The 23,860-nt window shown below is 38.3% G+C and overlaps 1 protein-coding gene across 2 annotated transcripts in view; it reads right to left on the bottom strand.

The window, feature by feature from the left end:
- Positions 1 to 23,860, bottom strand: part of LOC311614534 (vascular endothelial growth factor receptor kdr-like) — a 234,117-nt gene that overhangs the window by 178,787 nt on the left and 31,470 nt on the right. For both annotated transcript variants that reach the window (XM_084869431.1, XM_084869432.1), the window contains exons 3-4: positions 12,376 to 12,472; positions 7,851 to 8,071 (exon numbers count right to left, since the gene is read on the bottom strand). In XM_084869431.1, coding sequence (XP_084725557.1) covers positions 7,851 to 8,071; positions 12,376 to 12,472 — 318 coding nt within the window. The remainder of the gene's footprint in view (positions 1 to 7,850; positions 8,072 to 12,375; positions 12,473 to 23,860) is intronic.

Below are 23,860 nucleotides of genomic sequence, written 5' to 3'. Positions count from 1 at the left end.
AACACAACAATCCAAAATCTATGGGACACAACAAAAGCAATTTTGAGAGGGAACTTCATATCTCTACAAGCCTATTGCAAAAAATAAGAAAAAAAATGGTAACAAATTATCTAACTCTACAACTGAAAGAGTTAGAAAAAGAGCAACAAGAAAAGCCCAGTGTGAGCAGAAGTAAGGAAATAATAAAAATTAGAGCAGAGATAAACGACATAGAGACCTAAGAGAACAATACATAAGATCAACAAAACCAAGACCTGTTTCTTTGAAAGGAAAAACAAAATTGATGAACCTCTAGCCAGGCTAACCAAGAAACAAAGAGAGAGGACCCAAATCAACAAAATCAGAAACGAAAGAGGTGAAATAACAATAGACCCATCCGAAATACAAAAAAATTGTAACAAAATACTATGAATTGGACAACCTGGAGAAAATATACATATTTCTAGAAAAATACAACCTTCCAAAACTCAATTCAGAAGAATCTAAAAATCTCAATAGACCAGTAACTTGGGGAAAAATTGAAACAGTCATCAAAAAACTTCCAGCAAACAAAAGCCCAGGGCAAGATGGATTCACAGGAGAGTTTTACCAAACATTCAAGGAATAAATAAAACCTATCCTCCTCAGACTATTCCAAAAAATTCAAGAGGAAGGAATACTTCCAAACTCCTTCTATGAAGCCAGCATCGCCCTAGTACCAAAGCCAGATAAAGACAACTCAATGAAAGAGAATTACAGGCCAAAATCCCTCATGAACATAGTTGCCAAAATCCTCAACAAAATTCTAGCAAATCGGCTCTGGCAGAACATCACAAAGATCATACACCATGACCAAGTAGGATTTATTCCAGGAATGCAAGGATGGTACAATATCCGCAAATCAATAAAGGTGATACATCACATAAACAAATTGAAAGATAAAAATCACATAGTCATATCAATTGATGCAGAAAAACATTTGATAAAATCCAACACCCTTTCCTGATAAAATCTCTCAACAAGGTGGGAGTACAAGGATCATACTTCAACATAATAAAAGCTATATATGGTAAATCAGCAGCATACATCATACTCAATGGGCAAAAACTAAAACCATTCCCTCTAAGAACAGGAACAAGACAGGGATGCCCACTCTCACCACTCCTGTTTGACATAGTACTGGAAGTACTAGTCATTGCAATTAGACAAGAGGAGGAAATAAAAGGCATCCAAATTGGAAAAGAAGAAGTAAAGTTATCCTTATTTGCAGACGACATGATATTGTACATAAAAAAAAAAAAAAAAAAAAAAAAAAAAAAAAAAAAAAAAAACTCCATCGAAAAACTATTAGACTTAATAAATGAATTCGGCAATGTAGCAGGATACAAAATTAATGCCAAGAAATCTATGGCATTTCTATACACCAATAGTGAACTTGCAGAAACAGAGACTAAAAAGGCAATCCCATTTACCATCGCACCAAAAAACTTAAGATACCTAGGAATAAATTTAACTAAGGAGGTAAAAGACCTATACGCTGAAAACTACACGACACTGAAAAAAGAGATAGAGACAGATGTAAACAGGTGGAAGAACATGCCATGTTCATGGATTGGTAAAATCAGCATCATTAAAATGTCCATACTTCCCAAAGCACTTTATAGGTTCAATGCACTCCCCTTTAAAATACCAATGGCATATTTCACTGACCTAGAAAGAACTCTCCAAAAGTTCATTTGGAACAATAAAAGACCCTGAATAGCCACAGCAACCCTGAGAAAGAAGAGTAAAGTAGGAGGGATCTCAATACCAGATTTCAAGCTGTATTACAAAGCCACTGTTCTCAAAACAGCCTGGTACTGGCACAAGAACAGACATATAGATCAATGGAATAGAATTGAGAACCCAGATATCAACCCAAATCACTATACTCAATTAAAATTTGACAAAGGAGGCACAAACATACAATGGAGTCAAGACAGTCTCTTCAATAAATTATGTTGGGAAAATTGGACAGATACATGCAAAAGAATGAAACTAGATCACCAACTTACACCATACACAAAAATAAACTCAAAATGGATACAGGACTTAAACATAATATGGGAAGCCATAAAAATACTAGAAGCATCCACAGGCAGCAAAATCTCAGACATATGCCAAAAGAACTTAGAACTTCTTCACTGATACTGCCCCTAGGGCAATGGAAGCTAAAGAGAAAATAAAAAAATGGGACTACATCATAATAAAAAGCTTTTTTACAGCAAAAAAAAAACCCACAAACAAACCAACAAACAAAAAAACATTAATAAAACAACAAGAAAGCCCACTGTATGGGAGAACATATTTGCAAATGTTCCCACTGATAAAGGTTTAATCTCCAGTATCTACAGATAGCTTATACAACTTAATAAAAGGAAGATAAATGAACCAATTAAAAAATGGGCAATGGATCTAAATAGAATCTTTTCAAAAGAAGACAGAAGGAAGGCCAAGAGGCACATGAGAACATGCTCAAAGTCACTAATTATCCGAGAGATGCAAATCAAAACAACAATGCGGTACCATCTCACACCTGTTAGAATGTTCAACATCAACGTATCAACAAACGACGAGTGTTGGCAAGGTTGCAGAGAAAAAGGAACCCTCGTGCACTGCTGGTGGGAATGTAGACTGGTGCAGCCACTGTGGAGAACAGTATGGAGCTTCCTAAAAAAACTGAAAATGGAACTCCCATTTGACCCAGTAATCCCACTCCTAGGAATATATCCCAAGGAGCTAGAAACACCCATCAGAAAGGATATATGCACCCCTATGTTCATAGCAGCACAATTTACAATAGCTAGAATTTGGAAACAGCCTAGGTGCCCATCAGCAGATGATTGGATCCAAAAACCATAGTACATCTACGCAATGGAATACTATGCTGCCATTAAAAGAAGGAATTCTCATCATTTCAGCAACCTGGATGGAAATTGAGAACATCATGCTGAGTGAAATAAGCCAGTCAATGAAAGAGAAACACCACATAACCTCACTCATGTATGGATAATAAAGAACATTATAAACTGAAGAACCAAAATGTAGATATAGAGATAGTTAAGCAACAAGCAGGCTGTCAAATTGCAGTGGGGAGGGTAGGGAGATCTGGGGTAGATAAAAGATTAACCGAAGGACTTTTATATATGCATATAAGTACAACTAATGGACACAAAACTCTGGGGAGGGAGGGCACGTATGGGGGGGGGGGGCAATGGTATATGTACAAAGATAATAATTTAATTAAAAAATTAAGAAGAAAAAAACAAATAAGAACTTCCTCCTCAAAGTATTTCAAAGAATTCAAGAGAAAGAAGCACCTCCAACCTCTTTTTATGAGGTCAACATTATCTTAATTCCAAAACCAGATAAAATACCACAAACATAATTACAGGCCAATATCCCTGATTAACATAGTTGACAAACTACTCAACAAAATATTAACAAACTGGATACAGCAATACATGAAAAAGTTCATGCACAATGACCAAGTGTGATTTATTATAGGGATGCAAGGCTGGTATAATATTCTCAAATCAATAAATGTGAGACATCACATAAACAGATTCCAAGATCAAAATCACATGATCATATCAATTGATTCAGAAAAAGCATTGTACAAAATACAACACCCTTTTTTTGGTAAATACTCACAGCAAAATAATCATCATCATCATCATCATCTTATCCAATAAAATTGTAATATGCAAATTAACCATCACTCTGCTACATCCACCAACCATGCCCACCAGCCACACCCACCATCCAATCAGAGTGAGTATGCAAATGAACTCCAACCAAGATTGCTGTGGCCATAGAGAGCAGGAGGGAGGCTTGGGTTTCCCTGGCAATGGAGGAAGACACACTTTCCACACACCCTGGCGGGCCCAGGCCTCCACTCAAGGGTACAAAATTTCAATTATAGAAGGTAAATAAATTCCAACAAAAATGGTGGCAGCCACTGAGCTGTAAGAGCAGGAGGTTAGGGTTACCGCGGGCTATGGAGGAAGCCAAGCTTCTGCAGCCCTGGCTGGCTCAGGCCTTCACTCCAGGCTACATAGTTTCAATTATAGAAGATACATAAATTCCAACAGAAATGGCTGCCACCACAGAGCAAGCAGGTGGCTACAAAGTTTCAATTGTAGAAGATAAATAAATTCCTGATACCAGGGTCTCCACTTGGGTCGCTGTGGGGCATTGCTGGCCTGCTAACCAACACAGGCCTCTTGTCCAGGCCACCAATGCCCCAAATGAACCCCCACCCTGATCTTGGACACCCTTCAAGGAAAACCAGCCGGTCCCCACCCATGCACCAGTCCTCTATACTATCTAATAAAAGCTTAATATGCATGATTGACCATCACTCCAACACACAATCTGGTTGCCCCATGTGGTCAAAGATTCTGCCCCCATGTGGACACAAGATGGCCATCATAAGATGGATAGCAGGGGAAGGCAGTTGGGAAGCACCAGGCCTGCAAGGGAGGGCAATTGGGTGTGATCAACCCTGCAGGGGAGGGCAGTTAGGGGTGACCAGGCCAGCAGAGGAGGAAGTTGGGAATTCATACAAGTTAACAAAAGGACGCCAAACAATCTAATTAAAAACTTGGCAAAGAACCTAAATAGACACTTCTCCAAAGTGGACATACAAGAGACATGAAAAAAATGCTCAAGGTAGCTAATCATCAGAGAGATGAAAATTAAAATGACAACAAGGTATCACCTTACACTTGCAAGCATGGCTATAATCAACAAATGATATTTTTAAAAAATGATATTTTTTTAAGAATCTTCAAAAGTGGATATACCATTAAATCTAGCAACTCTATATTTCTTTTGTATATATCCAAAGATAATGAGAACACTAATTCGAAAAGTTATAAAGGCCTCTAGTTCATTGAAGCATTATTTACAACAACTAAGATATGGAAGCAATCTTGGTGTCCAAAGAATTATGAATGGATAAATAAGATGTGACATGCAATGGGACATTACACAGTAATAAAAAAAATCGAAATCTTGCCATTTGTAGCAACTTGGATGGATCTAGAAGGTATTATGCTAAATGAAATAAGTCAGGCAAGACAAACAAATGCTGTATTGTTTCACTTATATGGGAAATCTAAATCCAAACCAAAACAAAGGAATAAACAAAACAAAACAAAAACAGAACTTTAGAAACAGACCAAAGGGATAGTTACCAGAAGGTAGGGAATAGAAAAAAAGAGGAAGTGGATGCAGTCAATAATACTCTGATAATTTTGCAGTGACAGATGATTCCTAGAATTAGTGGGATAATCACATTGTAAGGTATATAAATGTCAAATCAATTATATTGTATATTTGAAACTAATATAACCTATGTTATATTATATATCAACTAGAGGAATTTTGTGCACAGGGGTGGGGGCGGTGTCCCCCAGCCCAGCTTGCACCCTCTCCAATCTGGGAACCCTCGAGGGATGTCCAACTGCCTGTTTAGGGCAGTCAGACATCCCTCTCACAATCCAGGACTGCTGGCTCCCAACTGCTCGTCTGCCTGCCTTCCTGATTGCCCCTAATCTCTTCTACCTGCCAACCTGATCACCCTAACCACTCCCATGCCAGCCTGATTGATATCTAACTGCTCCCCTGCCAGCCTGTTTGCCCCCAAATTCTCTTCTCTACCAGCCTGGTGCCTCCCAACTGCCCTCCCCTGCTAGCTATTTTGTTGTGGCCATCTTGTGTCCACATGGGGGCAGGATCTTTGTCCATATAGGGGCAGCCATATTGTGTGTTGGAGTGATGGTCAATCTGCATATTACTCTTTTATTAGATGGGATAGAGGCCTGGTGCATGGGTGGTGGCTGGCTGGTTTGCCCTGAAGGGTGTCCCGGATCAGGATGGGGATCATTTGGGTTATGGGGTGGCCTGGGCCAGGGGCCTGTGATGATTTGCAGCCTGCCACATCCCCTGGTGACCCAAGCAGAGGCCCTGGTATCTGGGATTTATTTATTTTCTACAATTGAAACTTTGTAGCCTGGAGCGGAGCCAAGCCTCCTGCTCGCTCTGTGGCCAGCAGCCATTTTTATTTGGATTTGTTTACCTTCTATAATTGAAACGTGGTAACCTTGAGTGGAGGCCTGGACCAGCCAGGGTATGTGGAAAGCTTGGCTTCCTCTGTTGCCGAGGAAACCCAAGCCTCCCTCCTGGTAGCCATCTTGGTTGGGTTTATTTGCATACTTGCTCTGATTGGCTGGTGGGCGTTGCTTGTGGGTGTAGCAGCATGATGGTTAATTTGCATATTACTCTTTTATTAGGTAGGATTGTACTTAAATTTTAAAAATATTTAAAATTCCAGATCACAAAGCCTCATTCCTAGTAATTATTTTAAGACTCCAGCTCTCAGAATGCAAGCCAAGCCAAAAGGGTCTTGCATATCCCGGGACTTATCCTCACATTTCCCCCTATTTGGATCAGCAGCATGATGTCCAGGGGATGAGAGTTGGAAGAATGAGGATGTAAACATTTCTGAAAGGCCCACAAAAGGGAAGTTCAGGGAGAACAACATCTCTAAGAAGAGCTTTCATCTTTATGATCTGAATAAAATCTCAAGAGCTTCATATTCAATTCCAAATCTGAGTGAGGAGCTCAAGATAACAAGATTTCAATCTTTATCCCAGTTTGAAGTAGTGAGTATTAAGAGTTGGCAAGCAAAGAATGGGACCCTAATTCCTTTCTCTAGCACTCTAGGGCCTCCCAAAATTTATTTCAGCCTATCTTCTTGTCAACATCCTGGTCTTCTGGAAGGCTGGTATGCACCCTGAGCCTTAAAGATTCCTGGATGATGATATCTATTTATTGTACCATTTCCCTTTCAATACCTATTACCCCACTCTCACCTTTTCCTGGGATTTATCATAGAGCAGCGGAGGTTGCTCCATCATTTCTCTTGCATGACAACATAGGGTTTACAAATGTTTTCATATATTTTATGCAATGCCTAGTAATTGTAAGGCATTGCATTGAATGATTTTATACATATCACCTCTAATGCTTATGAAAAGCCTTAATTTTATAGATAAAGAAACTGAGAATCAGAGAGATTAGTGACTTGTGCTAAAAACAGTGGAGTCAAGAGTAGAGCAGTTTCCACCTCATTCTAATCCTTCTTACTATAGTCCTTTAGACCTTCTTAACCTATGTCTTTGGAAGCCCAGAAGGACTGTGGGTTGGTATTTAGGTTTTCTTCAGAGCCAACCTTGCTGCTTTATAGAGATTGGCTGCCAATTAATTTATAGGAAAGTGAAAATATGGCTCAGAGAGAGATGGGGTATATAAGAGGAGAAAAAAAAAGATTTCTGAAAGGCACTCACTGTGCTCTCAAGAGGAAATAATAATCCAAAAGGAGCAATAATCCAGCTCCCAGCACTATAGTCTCAATTCAGAGAAGTTTGAGAAAGGAAATTCAAATGATAAGAGCCTTCCTGGTCATCTGGAGGTTGAGGAAGACCAAACAAAGCTTGCCTGTAGCTTGTCAGTGACATCTGCCTCTCCACAGCCACTTCCTTTCACATACCACTGGTAACTACTTGAATTTTGAACGAATCATATTTTTCTTGTCTCATGTGGTCAGAGATAAAAAACATCATCTTTGTAAAAAAAAAAAAAAGTGGGCTAATAGTAAAACTGGATATCATTAACAAAATTTCAAAGCATAAGGCCTGTTCTTGCTCTACTGTCTTCAGGAAAGCACTCCAACTTATTCCAAGCTTACCTGGAGATTTATATATCTAGACATCCACAAAAGAATGCAAAACCTTTCAGTCCCAAAGCAGGAGGCACTCACTCACCTTTGACATACACATACACACTGGTCTTGCCATTAGGATCCTTGATGTCAGCGACATCCTTGTAGCTACATGTGAAGTATCCAGTGTCACTAGCTTCTGTGTGGAAGATGGTTAGCTGGTTGCAAGTAACAAGGGGGTTATCAGAGCAGGGATGTTCCAAGATGCGGGCCCGACTCCCTGCAGACCCAGTGCCCCAGGTCCAGGTAATGGCAGCCAATCCCCTGAAAACACAATACAAAAAAACAAAAAATGCTGAATCAGGTATGGTAGTGGCAGTAAAGAAGTAATGTTGCTCCAGCTCCCAATTTGATTTCTGAAGGAAGAGTTATAAAATTTAGTTCCCAAGGGGGAAAAAATGGCATAGAGGATTAGAATACCTAGCTATGGGCATGAGAAGCTGAAACAGTGAGTTAAGGGTGTTTTTTTTCCCCTTCTCCTTGTCTCCCCAATATCTTCTCATCTACTCAATCTATACACCCAGCTCAGTTCTCTTCATCAATGCATTGGCTTGGGAATATTTAACATTAAACATCTAAAGGAAGAGGGAAAGACTGAATTAGTTGAGATCCTTTCTCGATTTGTTGCTTATACTTGAAAAATGAGAACACCACAACTCAGGGAGGAGGTGAAGGGCTTTGCCCAGAATGTTGTTGGCAGGACCCAAACTCAAAGTCATATGTACTAGGTCCTAGTCTAGGTTTTTATTTTTCAATTATACCTTCTTGCTTCATGGAATTTATAAGGCTTTTTTTGGCAAATGAGTTGTAAAAAGACATGTGACTGGATTACCTCTCCCTGCATTTTGTGGAACCAGGGACAAAATTAAGTTTAAATTTATTGTATATCTTCCATGTACAGACAAAACAATAGGACTCTATATCTTCATCTCAATAATTATTATTTTCTCCTCCTCCCACTTTCTCATAATAAGAATCTGTGGCACAATAATTTTAAAAAATGCATGGAGGACAAAAGAACCTGCATATTAAGTCTCAGCACTTACCATTGTTCAGTTACTAGAATGTCAGCCCTCAGGATAAGTGGAAGACAATGGAAATTGGGGGCAGGATTAAGTCAGATTTGACTCCTGTTCTCATGTCAAAGACATATACCCTTCTCCATATCATATATTATCTCCAGCATTCATACATTTGTTAGAACACCGTTTATCATGACGCATAAATTCACTGAAGTGAAGAGAAGGTAAACCATGAAGTTGTGTGGGAAGCCATTGCTCACCTTGAGTACATTTTTTCAAAAGCAATGCATTTTAAACCATTTTTGAAAAGATAATATGTTACCATGATTCTGGTTAAGACTATTAAAAAATAAAATGGGGAGTTATAGACAGCAAGATCAGGAATTAGAGAACAACAGTATAGATTCTGCCCACATTCTAACTCCTTATGCTCTGGCCCTTGCACCATACATTTACTGCCCACTACCTACCACTGGAGTCTCTGTTCCTATTTGAATAATGATCTCTTTATGGTATGTCCAGCTTCATTCTGGGGTCTTCAAATAAACTATGTGGCCTCAAAACCAGACAGCCTAAAAGAAGGTGTGTACAGATTGAATTGCGGCCCCTCCCCCCACAAATTAATATGTTGAAGTACTAACCCCCAGAACCTCAGAATGTGATTATATTTGGAAATAGATAATTTTAAAGGAGGCCATTTGAGTGGGCCCTAATCCAGCGTGATTAGTGTCCTTATAAGAAGTGAAGATTAATACACAGAGATACCAGGGATATGCACACACAGACAAAATATCATGAGAAGCCACAATGAGAAGGCAGCCAGTTGTAAGCCAAAGAAGCAGGCCTAAGAGAAACAAAATCTGTTGATAGTTTTCTCTTGAAATTCTAACATCTAAATTGTGAAAAAAATAAATGTATGATGTTCAAGCCACCTGCTATTGGTTATTTTGTTGTGGTATCCCTAGCAAAGTAATAGACTCTCTGAACTGTTATCAACTGCTATATGAAATTCTATTGTTTTTGTTGGGCTTTGGATCTCATGAAAGTTTTTTCTCAGAGTTGTCATTTCCTGAAACTTATCAGCCTTGCTTGACTGCGGTCTCATACCTCCCCCTTAGACCCAACAACATTACTGATCTTCTGATTTTTCACCCTGTGTATATAGTACCTCTGGTTCCAGTCCACACTAAGATAGCTTGTAGTCTTCAGAATTATCCTACATGGTTTGCTCTGACACCAGACAAAAGCATGTAGACAAGCAGACAGTATCTTGGGTACAGCAATAGCCAAAAAATTTTTTTAAATTAAAGCAGAGTTCACATACAACATATTACATAGTGATTCACATTTATATTCCTCATAATGTGATCACAATAAGTCTAGTAACCATCTGTCACCATACAAAGTTATTATGATAATATTGACTATTTTCCTTATGCTATACATTATATCCCCATTATTATTATTTTTTTATAACTGGAGGTTTGTACCTCTTATTCTCTTTCACTTTTTTCACCCATCCCGCCAACCCCTCTGACACCATAAATATCTTCTCTGCATCTATGGGTCTGTTTCTGTTTTGTTTATTTGTTTAGTCTTCTTAGATTATACAAATAAGTGAAAACATATTGTATTTTTCTTTCTCTGCCTGACTTATTTCACTTAATATAATACTGTCTAGTTTTACCCATGTTGATGTAAATGCCAAGATTTTATTTTATTTTTTTAATATATATTTTATTGATTTTCCACAGAGAGGAAGGAAGAGGGATAAGGAGCTAGAAACGTCGATGAGAGAGAAACATGGACCAGCTGCCTCCTGCACACCCCCTGCTGGGGATGTGCCCGCAACCAATGTACATGCCCTCGACCAGAATCGAACCTGGGACCCTTCAATCCACAGACTGACACTCTATCCACTGAACCAAACCAGTTTCAGCAAGATTTTATTTAAAATATATATATATATATATATATATATATATATATATATATATATATATATATATATATAAATAAATTTAAATTAGTGTTTCTGTTTTCTTTGGATAAATACCCAGAAGTGAGATTGCTACATCATATGGTAGTTTTATTTTTAAAGAAGTTTCCTGCCGAAACCGGTTTGTCTCAGTGGATAGAGCTGCGGTCTGCAGACCGAGGGGTCCCGGGTTCGATTCCGATTGAGGGCATGTACATTGGTTGCGGGCACATCCCCAGTAGGAGTGTACAAGAGGCAGCTGATGGATGTTACTCTCTCATCGATATTTCTAACTCTCTATCCCTCTCAAAATCCTTGTAAGTAGTCTATTTATCCTTCTCCTATTTTTATACATCAATAATGAACTCTCAAAGAGAAGGAAGGGATGAAGGAAGGGAGGGAGGGAAAAAAAGAGAAAAAGAGAGAAAGAGAGAGAAAGAGAGAGAGAGAGAGAGAGAGAGAGAGAGAGAGAGAGAGAGAGAGAGAGAGAGAGAGAGAGAAGGAAGGAAGGAAGGAAGGAAGGAAGGAAGGAAGGAAGGAAGGAAGGAAGGAAGGAAGGAAGGAAGGAAGGAAGGAAGGAAGGAAGGAAGGAAGGAAGGAAGGAAGGAAGGAAGGAAGGAAGGAAGGAAGGAAGGAAGGAAGGAAGGAAGGAAGGAAGGAAGGAAGGAAGGAAGGAAAGGAACTCCTACCATTTGCAACAGCATGGATGGAGCTGGAGAGCCTTATGCTAAATGAAATAAGTCAGAGAAAGATAAATATCTCATGATCTCACTCATTTGTGGATTATAATGAACAACATAATTCAATGAACAAAACAAATCCAGAGGTAGAGAAGCATCGATCAGATGCTCAAACCTCAGAGGGAAGGTATGGGAGGGTGGGGGTAAGGGGGAGAGATCAACCAAGAGACTTGTATGCATGCCTATAAGCATAACCAATGGATGCAGACAATAGAGAGTGAGGGCAGAATTGGGGGTGAGGGGGCAATCGGGGGATAACCACACATTCGTAATACCTTAATCAATAAAAAATAAAACACACACACATACACACACACACACACACACACAGACACACACACACAAAAAAAACCAACAACAACAAATGAAAGAAATGTGACACTGTAGATATCAAGGAAATAGGTACTATTTAAGAGTTCAAAAATGTAACCATGACAAAGGGGAGTCTACAGGGGCACATACTGTGTGCTATTGGCATTACTATAAACAGACTAGTTAAGAGCAGATACTTGCCAAGATAATTAACATAAATTTTGGCATATTAAAGACTTTAATGGTCAACTTAGTTTTATGAAATGTTGAAAAACGTAATAATATAAATAATGGAGCCAAAGACAAAGATACCTGGGTCCAGCTGAAAAGCTATCCTGCTCCACCCAGAGAAGTACACTTTTCGAAAACCAGTAGCAAGGAACCTGGCATTTCAGAACCTATCCTCTATTGCAAAAGAAATAAAAAATTTGGAGTGTGATCAAAGACTCAACTTTTCTGAACTCCCTACCATGGGTCTTTTAATCAGGAAAAGTTCAAGGGCCTTGATATTGTTACCTGCAGGTTATGTCAAATGTTCCACCAGCCTGGATTACCACTTGATCCCCAAGAATGCTCATCTCTGGTTTCATCATGATCTCCTTATTGGCAAGACCTAAACCAAGATAAAATTGGTTGCTATTAGAATTTTTCAATTAGTTATCCGATGTATCTAAATAACATTTCACATTCCACATAAGTAAATTGATATATACGTAAAGCCAACTGCTGCATTTTCTGTAATAGCAAACTATTAAAAACAGCCAAAAGCCTATTGATAAGGGACTGATTAAATTATTCCATATATATATATATTCCATATACATGTAATAATTTATTAAATTATTCCATATATATATATACTGCTGTGTATACCATCATATATATATGATGGTATATAGAGCAGTAAAACAGGAAAAAATGAAACTATGTATAATATACAGTTTCAAAATAAAAAGCAAAATACAAAATAATGTGTTTAGTATATAACTATTGGTGTAAAAGAAGAAAATATAAGTATTTATGTACGCACAAAACTGGAAGACACACAAAATTAGGTGCAGGTTGTTACCTCTGAGAAGGGAAAATGCATGTAATGTGGCTTTCCACAGTACACACCTGGGATATATTGAATCATTTTTAAAAAATATATATTTTATTGATTTTTTATGGAGAGGAAGGGAGAAAGATAGAGAGCCAGATACATTGATGAGAGAACATCGATCAGTCGCCTCCTGCACACACCCCACTGGGGATGTGCCCGCAACCAAAGTACATGCCCTTGACCAGAATCGAAACCGGAACCCTTCAGTCCGCAGGCCAACGCTCTATCCACTGAGCCAAACCAGCCTCGACTGAATCATTTTTTACAATTACTTTTCATTACTACCCAATATAGTGCAAAATTCTATTTGCCCACCCCATTGATTTGGAGCTTGGTGATTAATTTGGCCAAATACACACTTATTGAGCACCTACATCTATATCTGATTTTATTGATATACAGTATTATTTATTTTAGCCAATTGAATTTGGGTCGAGATTATACAGCACCGGTTTCAGTTTGGAGTTTTAATAAACATTTCATGTTCTTGTTCAATCTCTTCCTTTTCTATCATCATTAAAACAAAGCTAAACTTAGGTAGGCTACTATTCCAAGGGGAATGACAACTGGAACAGATCTAGACACTACAGGCTCAAGTGAAACCTAGTAGAATCAGCCTAGTTCAGCAGAACACCAGACAATGCACAATTGCATGAGCAAGAAATAGATATTTAAGATGGTACAGTTACTGAATATAATTTAATTACGTATAATTAAAATAAAAACAACACATTTAAATTCCATCAGTTTTAACACACATATACACACATGAAACTATGACTTCAATGAAAACAATTCATATATCCATCACCTCTAAAACTTTCCTAGTGCTCCTTTGTAATCTGTCTCTCCAATCCTGCAACCAATAATCTGCTTTCTTTCACTAGAGGTCAGCTTAAATTTTCTACAATTTTAAAATAAATTCAATTGCATAGTATATACTCTTTCATGCCTGGCTCTGTTCACTCAAATAATGATTTTGATACACATGCCTGTCATAGCATACATCAATAGTTCATTCCTTTATATTTCAATAAAATATTCCATTGTTTGGATATAATCACATTTTGTTTAGCTATTCATCTGTTCATGGATATTTGTGTTATTTCCAATTTCTGGCTATTATAAATAAGAGCTACTATGGAGATGCGAGGAGACATATGAAAAAATGCTCAAAATCACTAATCATGCAAAAGATGTAAATCAAAATGACACCATATCACACCTATCAGAATGGCTATCACCAACAAATCAACAAACAACAAGTTCTGGAGAACATGTGGATAAAAAGGAACCCCTGTGCACCGCTGGTGGGAATGCAGACTGGTGCAGCCATTGTGGAGAACAGTATGGAGTTTCCTCAAAAAACTAAAAATGGAACTCACATTTGACCCAGTTATCCCACTTCTAGGAATATATCCCAAGAAACTAGAAACACCAATTAGAAGGGACATATGCATCCCTATGTTCATAGCAGCACAATTTACAGTAGCTAAGATTCGGAAACAGCCTAAGTGCGCAACAGCAGATGAGTGGATTAAAAAATGGTGGTACATCTACACAATGGAATACTATGCTGCGGTGAAAAAAAGAAGTAGTTCTTACCATTTGCAACAACATGGATGGAATTGGAGAACATTATGCTAAGTCAGAGAAAGATAAACATTACATGATCATACACATGTGTGGAATATAATGAACATAAACTGATGAACAAAAACAGATCCAGAGACAGAGAAGCATAGAACATACTGTCAAACTTCAGAGGGAAGACAGAGGATTTGGGGAAATAAGAGAGCAACCAAAGGACTTGTATGCATGCATATAAGCATATCCAATGGATACAGACACTAGGAGGGTTAGGGAATGTACTGGGGATTGGGTATGGCTGGAGAGAGGTCAATGGGGAGGGGGTAGAAGGAGACATATGTAATACTATATGTAATACTTTAAACAATAAGGAATTTTAAAAAGTTACTATAAACATTCATGTCTTTATGTGAACATTTATTGCCATTTATCTTAGACTAGAGGCCTGGTAAACAAAATTTGTGCACTGGGAGAGGAGGTCCCTCAGTCTGGCCTGTGCCCCCTTGCAGTCTGGGAGCCCTTGGGGAATGTCTGACTATCATGGATGCGGGAGAGGCTACCACTGCTGTTCTCACCAGCCGTTGCTCTGGCTTCTGGCTGAGTAGCACTCCCCTTTTGGAAGCACACTGACCACCAGGGGGCAGCTCCTGCATTGAGTATCTGCCCCCTGGTGGTCAGTGTGCATCATAGTGACCGGTCATTCTGCCGTTCGGTCAATTTGCATATTAGCCTTTTATTATATAGGATGTGTAATGACTGGGTCATATAGTAGGCATATATTTAACCTTTTAACAATCTGACACACTATTTTCCAAGGTGTTTGGACCATTTTGCAATCTCACTAGCAAAGAATAGTAGGTCCAGTTGTCCCACATCCTTGCAAACATTTCATATGGTCAGTCTTTTAAAGTATAACAAATTTAATGAGTGTGTAGGATTATAGGGGTTTTAATTTGCATTTCCCTGGTGATTAATAATGTAGTGCATATTCTCATGTGCTTACTGATCATCCATATAACTTTCTGAAAGAAGTGTCTATTCAGCCCAGCCAGTGTTGCTCAGTGGTTGAGCATTGACCTACAAACCAGGAGATCATGGTTCAATTCTTAGTCAAGGCACATGCCCAGGTTGCAGGTTCCATCTCAAGTAGGGGGCCTGCAGGAGGCAGCCTATTAATGATTCTCATCATTGATGTTTCTATCTCTCTCTCCCTCTCCCTTCCCCTCTGAAATCAATAAAAATACATTTTTTAAAAGTGTCTATCAAATCTTTGTAACTTTGGTTAAGGGGAGTATTTGTCTTCTTTTTGAGTTGTGTTTTTTGCTTATTCTTTATAGAAGTCCTATGTTTGATATATGTGATGTTGTTGCTCAATTTGGACCTAGATTGTTAGGCAGCATTTTAAGGCTGCAACTTACCTGTGCAATACCCTTAAGTATATTTTCAATTATTTTCCTTGATAATAAATTGCCTTTCAAAATAAGTAAGTGCAACCACCAGGGGGCAGATGCTCAATACAGGAGCTGCCCCCTGGTGGTCAGTGTGCCAGAAAACAAAAATATTTATTGTCAATTGTTTAAAGTGAAAGGAAACTGCTATTTATTGAGTACCTACTAAATATGCTAACAGCTTTACTTGTCTTAAGTCACTGGATCATCACAACAACTCTACCAGGTAGGTATTATACCTCTTTCAGCAGTTCAGAAAACTGAGGAAGCAAAAAAGAAAACTGAAGTTTAGAGTCAAATAGCCTATAATTGGTAGGGATTGGATTCAACCTTGTGTCTGCCTAACCTCAATGAAGTATATAGTTTGTCTTTTTTCCAAGTCCAGGGCTAATGTCCAAGTGCCAAAATGTCCAAGCAAGTGGCTAAAATGGAACTAAAGCTAAATTGCATTGAGTGGTGGTGTTATTTTACATTACATTTCATAGCAATATTACCCAAAACATTTTATTTCAGGTTTATTGAGAATTAATTGATCCTTTCTCTGAGGTTCCAGAAATATACTGTGAGACCATAATTATAGGTCTCAATTCACTCTGCCTTATGTTGAATGGCCATTTTTCCTATGTCTGGACACCTCAGAGACTAGAAAATAATATATATTCCTTCCTCTGATGTTGGGAACTGTGTTTTTTCACCTGTGTACCCACACTCCAGAGCACATAGCAGAAGGTTGTCCCATGGCCAATTCAAGAAATATGCCATTTCTTAGGTTAATAATGCCATGTGTGAAATAGAGATTTCAAACATGGTCTTTTCCCTCATAGAGCTCACAGTTTAGCAAGAGAAGCAGACATAGACAAATGATTTCATTGAGTATGTTAGATGCTACAAAAAGTATTAAAAAAAAAAAAAAAGCTGTGAGAGCCCAGACAAGTCAGTAAACAATGCCACAAATGTTTGTTGACTGAAAAGTTATGTGATTTGAAAAATTCCAATTCATCATATCTAGTGTAGAGTTGAAGAACACTAAATGTGGAGGCAGACCACCTGAATTTGTGACTCAGTTCTATTTATTATCTATACTAGAGGCCCAATGCATGAAATTTGTGCATTGAGTAGGGGGTCCTTCAGCCTAGCCTGCACCGTCTCCAATCTTGGACACCTCAAGGGATAGGGCCAAAACCAGCAGTCAGATATCCCTCTCACAATCCAGGACTGCTGATTCCCAACTGCTCACCTGCCTGCCAGCCTGATTACACCCTAACCACTTCCCTGCCAGCCTGATCAATGCCTAACTGATCTCCTGCTGGCCTTGTAACCCCCAACTGCCCTCCCCTGCTGGCCCAGTCACCCCTAACTGCCCTCCCCTGCCAACCTTCTTGTGGCAGCCATCTTTGACCACATGGGGGCAACCATCTTTGACCATATGGGGGCAACAATCTTTGACCACATGGGGGCAGCCATCTTGTGTGAGGGCATAAGGGTCAATTTGCATATTACCTCTTTATTATATAGGATAACTGTGGGGACTTTACTTAACTCTTCCACAACTGTCTCATATGTATAACAGGAATAACTACAGAACTTATCACACATGTTTAAGGTGAAAATTAAATAAGCTATTACATTGGAAACATTACTTACCCATTGTTTATTATTATTATTACACAGCAGTATTTCTCAAATTTTTCTGCCTCAACTTTCTAGCATTCACATCACTATTAAAGGCTAATAAACTGTCTTCTGAACCTGAGTTTGGCCTGGGAATATAAAATTGTGTGTATAAAAATAGGGAGGAGTTTCCATGAGGTCCCAAAACACTTATGTTCAAAATAGATTGGTAGTCCAACACAACAACTTGCTGTTGGCATTGGTTTTATTTTCTGAAAATGCTCTTGTAGAAGCCAGAATTCTTCAATAAAACTGCAGTAAATGCTGGATTTTGTGGACCTCAATATAATGGACTCTAAATTTTTTAAAAATACATATTTTTTATTGATTTCAGAGAGGAAGGGAGAGGGAAAGATAGATAGAAACACCAATGATGAGAGAGAATCATTGATTGGATGCCTCATTCATGCCCCATACTGGAGATCAAGCCTGCAATCTGGGCATATTCCCTGATTGGAAATCAAACCGTGACCTCCTGGTTCATAGGTTGATGCTCAACCACTGAACAACATTGGCTGGGCTGGACTTCGGATTTAATGGATATAATTTTTGGTCCTTATGTCATGTGAAAATTAACATCTTATTAATTTTAAGATGATTTTACCAAGATTTGCTTATAATTAAATTAATAGATTATTTCTGTTATTTATTCAGTTATTTTTATTTATTCATTTTTATTTTTAATATGTTTTTATTGATTATTATAGAGAGGAAGGGAGAAGGATATATAGAAACATCGATGAGAGAGACGAGCATCATTGATCAGTTACCTCTTGCTTGCCCCCTGCTGGGGATCAACCCCATAACCCATGCATATGCCCTGACCAGGGATCAAACCATCAACCTCTTAGTTCCTGCATCAATGTGCAACTGCTGAGCCACACTACTGGGCCACTGTTATTTTTAACATATTTTAGCTGACATATATATGTTCATTTCAGCATTATTTAAAATAGCCAAGATCTGGAAGCAACCTAAGTGTCCATCCACTGATAAATGGATAAAGAATAAATGTTGCATATTCACAATAGAATATGGCTCATGAGTGATGTCAAAGGAATGACAGCATAAGGGTGCATCTATACTCTCCCCCTAACTTTTCAACAAAATAATTACCAATAATTCAACAAAGAAGTCCTTGCTCAACACAGATGCACACCTGAGAGACCTGCACACTGGAATAACTAAAGTGGACTCTTTAGAATAAGCAGGGAGATGAGAGAAGGGATGGAAGCCAAACATGGCTACAGTGCAGCAGCTTGTCCACAGTAGAGCTGGGCACTGACCGCATCAGTTACAAGCAGTTTCCTCAGCCAGTCTGGACCAACAGAAAGCTAACCAACGGATGGCTGGCTGTTGCAATAGCCACTGGAGTGGAAGCATTGTGTGGTCATGCACACAAACAGTGAGAGAGTGTCTGAACCTTAGGGGCACATTGTGAATGAGATCTGAATTGCATGCCTAAGCTGCGAGTCAGCAGACAACCTCCTTACAGAGACGCTTCCCAAGGCTGGGCCTGGCTGCTGGCTTTCGGTCAAAGAAAGTAGATTGCAGAGCCCTGCCACTGATTAGACTCCCAGGTCTTACCTCACATTGCTGTTGGATTGTTTCCAGGGGTGTACTGTCTGTGGGCCAAGAGCTATTGCAGTAGAAACACAGTTTCCTTCTGTGACTGAACCCCAGGAAAGGTGCTTGGGCTAGACTTTTGGAGGTCAGGGACTGCCATTACTAAAAGGGAAAAACATACCTCACCCCCAAGCAGCAGAGGTAGTGCAGCCGTAAGGAAGCTGAAGAGGCTCAAAACTGTGAGTCCACAGAGGGGAAAATATAATCTTGCAATTCAGCTCCATCTACAGGAACTCAGAGATAAATGGGAAAACAAAGGAGAACAACTAATGCCATGAACAACCACAACAACAACAATGACTAGAAAGAAAATTAAAAATCCCCAGAATACAGGCTGGAACACATGGAATTATGCAAGTTGAGTGACAAGAGATTTCAATATTGCAGTTCTGAAAATACTCAGTGAGATACGAGAAAATACTGACAGGCAATTCAGCTCACTCAGAAAACAAATCAATGTACAAAATGAGTATTTCTCCAACGAAATTGAATTGTTAAAAAAAGAATATAGCAGAAATCCTGGAAATGAAGTAGGCAATTAAAGAAATTAATATTGAACTGATGAGCATAGAAAATAGAACCAAACAGTTAAAAGAAAGAACTAGTGATATTGAATATAAGAATCAAGAAATGATCCTGAGAGATGAAGAGAAACAACTGAGAATAAATAAATACGAAATAGCCTTATGAGACATCTCTGATTCCATTAAAAAAATAACATCAGAATCATAGGCATACCAGATGAGGAAGAGAAAGAGTATGGAATGAAGAGTCTATTAAAACAAATAGTGGATGAGAACTTCCCAAATCTATGGAAAGAACTAGATCCTCGAATCCAAGAAGCAAACAGAACACCTATTTATCTCAATCTAAAGAAGTTTCTTTCAAAGCACTTGGTAATGAAGCTGTCAAAAATTAGGAAAAAATCCTCAAAGCATCCAAGGAAAGTGACCTACAAAGGAAAACCCATCAGAATTTCACCCGACTTCTCCACCTCAGAAAAAAAGATACACACAGACTGAGAGTGAATGGATGGAAAAATGTTTTCCAGACTAATGGAGATGAAGAAAAGCTGGGGTAGCAATACTTCTGTCTGACAAATTACATCTCAAAGTGAAGGACATAACAAGTGATAAGAAAGGCTACTTCATAATACTGAAGTGCGTAATCCAACAAGAAGAAATAACTCCGGTAAACATATACACACCCATTACAGGAGCACCCAAATACATTAAAAAAAAAACTCCTGGAGGATATCAAGGGAGAGATTAACAGCAATACAATCATAGTAAGAGACTTTAATACCCCACTATCACCACTGGACAAATCCTCTAAACAAAAAATTAGCAAAGAAACATCAATCCTAAATGACTAACTAGACTAGAAGGAATTAATTGACATTTTCAGAACATTTCATAACATAGCCACAGAATATACATTCTTCTCAAGTGCACATGAACCATTTTCAAAGATAGACCATATGTTGGGACATAGGCAAAGTCTCTTAAAATTCAAGAAGATAGGAATCATATCAAGCATATCCTCATATCACAGTGGCATAAAACTGGAAATCAACTACAATAAAAACAATCCAAAGAAACCAAACACATGGAGACTAAGCAGCATGCTATTAAACGATGACTGGGTTACCAGAGAGATCAAGGAAGAAAAAAAAACACAAAAAAAAAAACCCATCATGGCAACAAACAACAATGAAAACACAACAATCCAAAATCCATGGGACACTGGGAAAGCAGTCTTGAGAGGGATGTTCATAGCTCTACAAGCCTACTGCAAAAAATCCAAGAAATAATAGTAATAAATTAGCTTATCTACAACTCAAATAAAAAGAGAGGAACAAGAAAAGCCCAGTGTATGCAGAAGGAAGGAAATAATAAAGATCAGAGTGGAGATAAATGGCATAGACTAGACCAAAGAAACAATACAAAAATCAACAAAACCAAGAACTGGATCTTTGAAAGAATAAGCAAGATTGATGAACCTCTAGCCAGGCTCACCAAGAAGCAAAGAGAGGACCCAAATAAACAAAATCAGAAATGAAAGAGGTGAAATAACAACAGACCCTACAGAAATACAAAGGATTGTTTAAAAATACTATGAAAAACTATATTCCAACAACTGGACAATCTGGAGGAAATGAAAATATTCTTAGAAAAAGATAACCTTTCAAAACCCAATCAGGAAGAATCTGAACAGCTCAATAGGCCAGTAACTATGAAAGAATTTGAAGCATTCATCAAAAAGCTTCAGGAAAACAAAAGCCCTGGGCCAGATGGCTTCTCACAAGAATTTTACTTAACATTCAAGAAAGAACTAAATCTTATCTCCCTCAGACTATTCCAAAAATTCAAGAAGGAAGGAACACTTCCCAACTCCTTCTACGAAGCCAGCATCACCCTAATACCAAAACCAGATAAAGACAACACAATGAAAGAGAAATACAGTCCAATATCCTCATGAATATAGATGCCAAAATCCTCAAGAAAATTCTAGCAAATCGGCTCCAGGAGTACATCAGAAAGATCATACACCAGGACCAAGTAGGCTTTATCCCAGGAATGCAAGGATGGTACAATATCTGCAAATCAATAAACGTGATACATCACATAAATAAATTGAGAGATAAAAATCACATAATCAAATCAATTGATGCAGAAAGAGCATTTGACAAAATCCAACACCCTTTCTTGATAAAAACTCTCAACAAGGTGAGAATAGAAGGATCATACCTCAACATAATAAAAGCAATATATGATAAACCCACAGCCAACATCGTACTCAATGGGAAAAACCTAAAACCATTTCTCCTATGAACAGGAACAAGACAGGGATGCCCAATGTAACCACTCCTGTTTGACATAGTACTGAAAATATTAGCCATTGCAATTAGACAAGAAGAAAAAATAAAAGGCATCCAAATTGGAAAAGAAGAAGTAAAGCTTTCCTTATTTGTAGGTGGCATGATATTGTAAATAAAAAAACCAAAAGACTCCATCAAAAAATTAGTAAACTTAATAAATGAATGTGGAAATGTAGCAGGATACAAAATTAATGCCACGAAACCTATGGCATTTCTATACACCAATAGTGAACTTATAGAAAGAGAGACTAAAAAAGTATTCCCATTTACCACCACACCAAAAAAAATTAAGATACCTAAGAATAAACATAACTAAAGATGTAAAAGACATACACACAAAAAACTACAGGACCCTGAAAAAAGAGATAGAGGAAGATGTAAACAGATGGAAGAACATATCATGTTCATGGATTGGTAGAATCAACATCATTAACCCTACCAGAGCGCTGTACTGATTTTTTGGTAATTTCCAAATCTGCCACTATACCGCTGTACCTAATTTTTGGTACTTTACCTAGTATGTGAAAAAAATGCATCACAAACTAAAAATAACCAACCAATTGTGATCAAACTTCATGGTTAGCCATTGCAAATGTTTGCCCCCTTGTGTTTGAATTGACTTTGTGTGGTTTGACATGAAAAATTTCTGAAAATTCACAATGAAAGGAGCGGCTGATGAACCAAGCACTTCAACAGGAAAGCGAAGTAGGTCTAGGCTTATCACAGTCCAACAGGTGATCGATACTTTGGTTGATTCAGACTCTGAGAAGTCAGAATTTCATCAAGAATACCTTTCCAGTTTAAGTGACACAAATAGTGAAATCTAAACTGGTGCTGCATCAATGCCTATAAAAGACTTGGGCGCAGTAGTTCATCTCCTGATCTCATGTGCAATGGAAAATAAATCTCATGTGCTTGTCATGGACTGGTTCTACAACTCTGTAACCCTTGCTAAATATGCACTGTCAGAATTACACACAGGAATTGTGGGAACCCTGCAGCAAAACAGGAAGCAGTTTCCTAAGTCACTGAAAAGTGTAAAAAAACTTGCTAAGAGTGACAATCACTATCTATGTCAAGGAAGTGTAACAAGTTTAGTTTGGTAGGATAGAAAGCCCATCACATTTATTTCGAGTTACCACAATCCAGCCAAAAATGTAGTAATAAACAGAAGAAATAAAGATGGCAGTGTGCAAGAAATTTATATGCCGCAGCTGGTGAAGGACTATAATAAATATATGGGTGGTTGTGACAAAAATGACCAGATGACCTGCCGTCACTGGTCTCGTCATCATTACTGCTGGCCCTGGTGGCTTTTCATAAAATTTTTTATGTGGGCCAGTTATAATTCTTATATCTTGTATGCTTCAAAGTAGCAAGCTGCTTCAAAAAAGCCAGATATATTTCACCAGATATATTCAGAAACTGTGCCTGCAACTTATTGGTGGATACAAGACATCAGCCCACCGCTACCCACAAAAGGAACCCTGCCCTCAACGGATGACCTCACACAATCATTTTCCAGAGATTCCCTCTGGGACATCGTCTAATCATATCTGTGTTGTGTGCATGGAAAAGCACTCCAGGTACAACAAGCAAAATCCTGGAGTGTCTTACAAAGACAATCCATGCAAGAAGGTGAATAGCAACATCTGGTGCTCACTTTGCAAGAAGTACATCTGT

The sequence above is a fragment of the Pipistrellus hanaki genome, assembly GCF_964339955.1.
Source record: "Pipistrellus hanaki genome assembly, chromosome: X".
Lineage (NCBI taxonomy): Eukaryota > Metazoa > Chordata > Mammalia > Chiroptera > Vespertilionidae > Pipistrellus > Pipistrellus hanaki.
The sequence above is the reverse complement of the archived record's forward strand: the minus strand, read 5'-3'. Positions and strand labels throughout refer to the sequence as shown.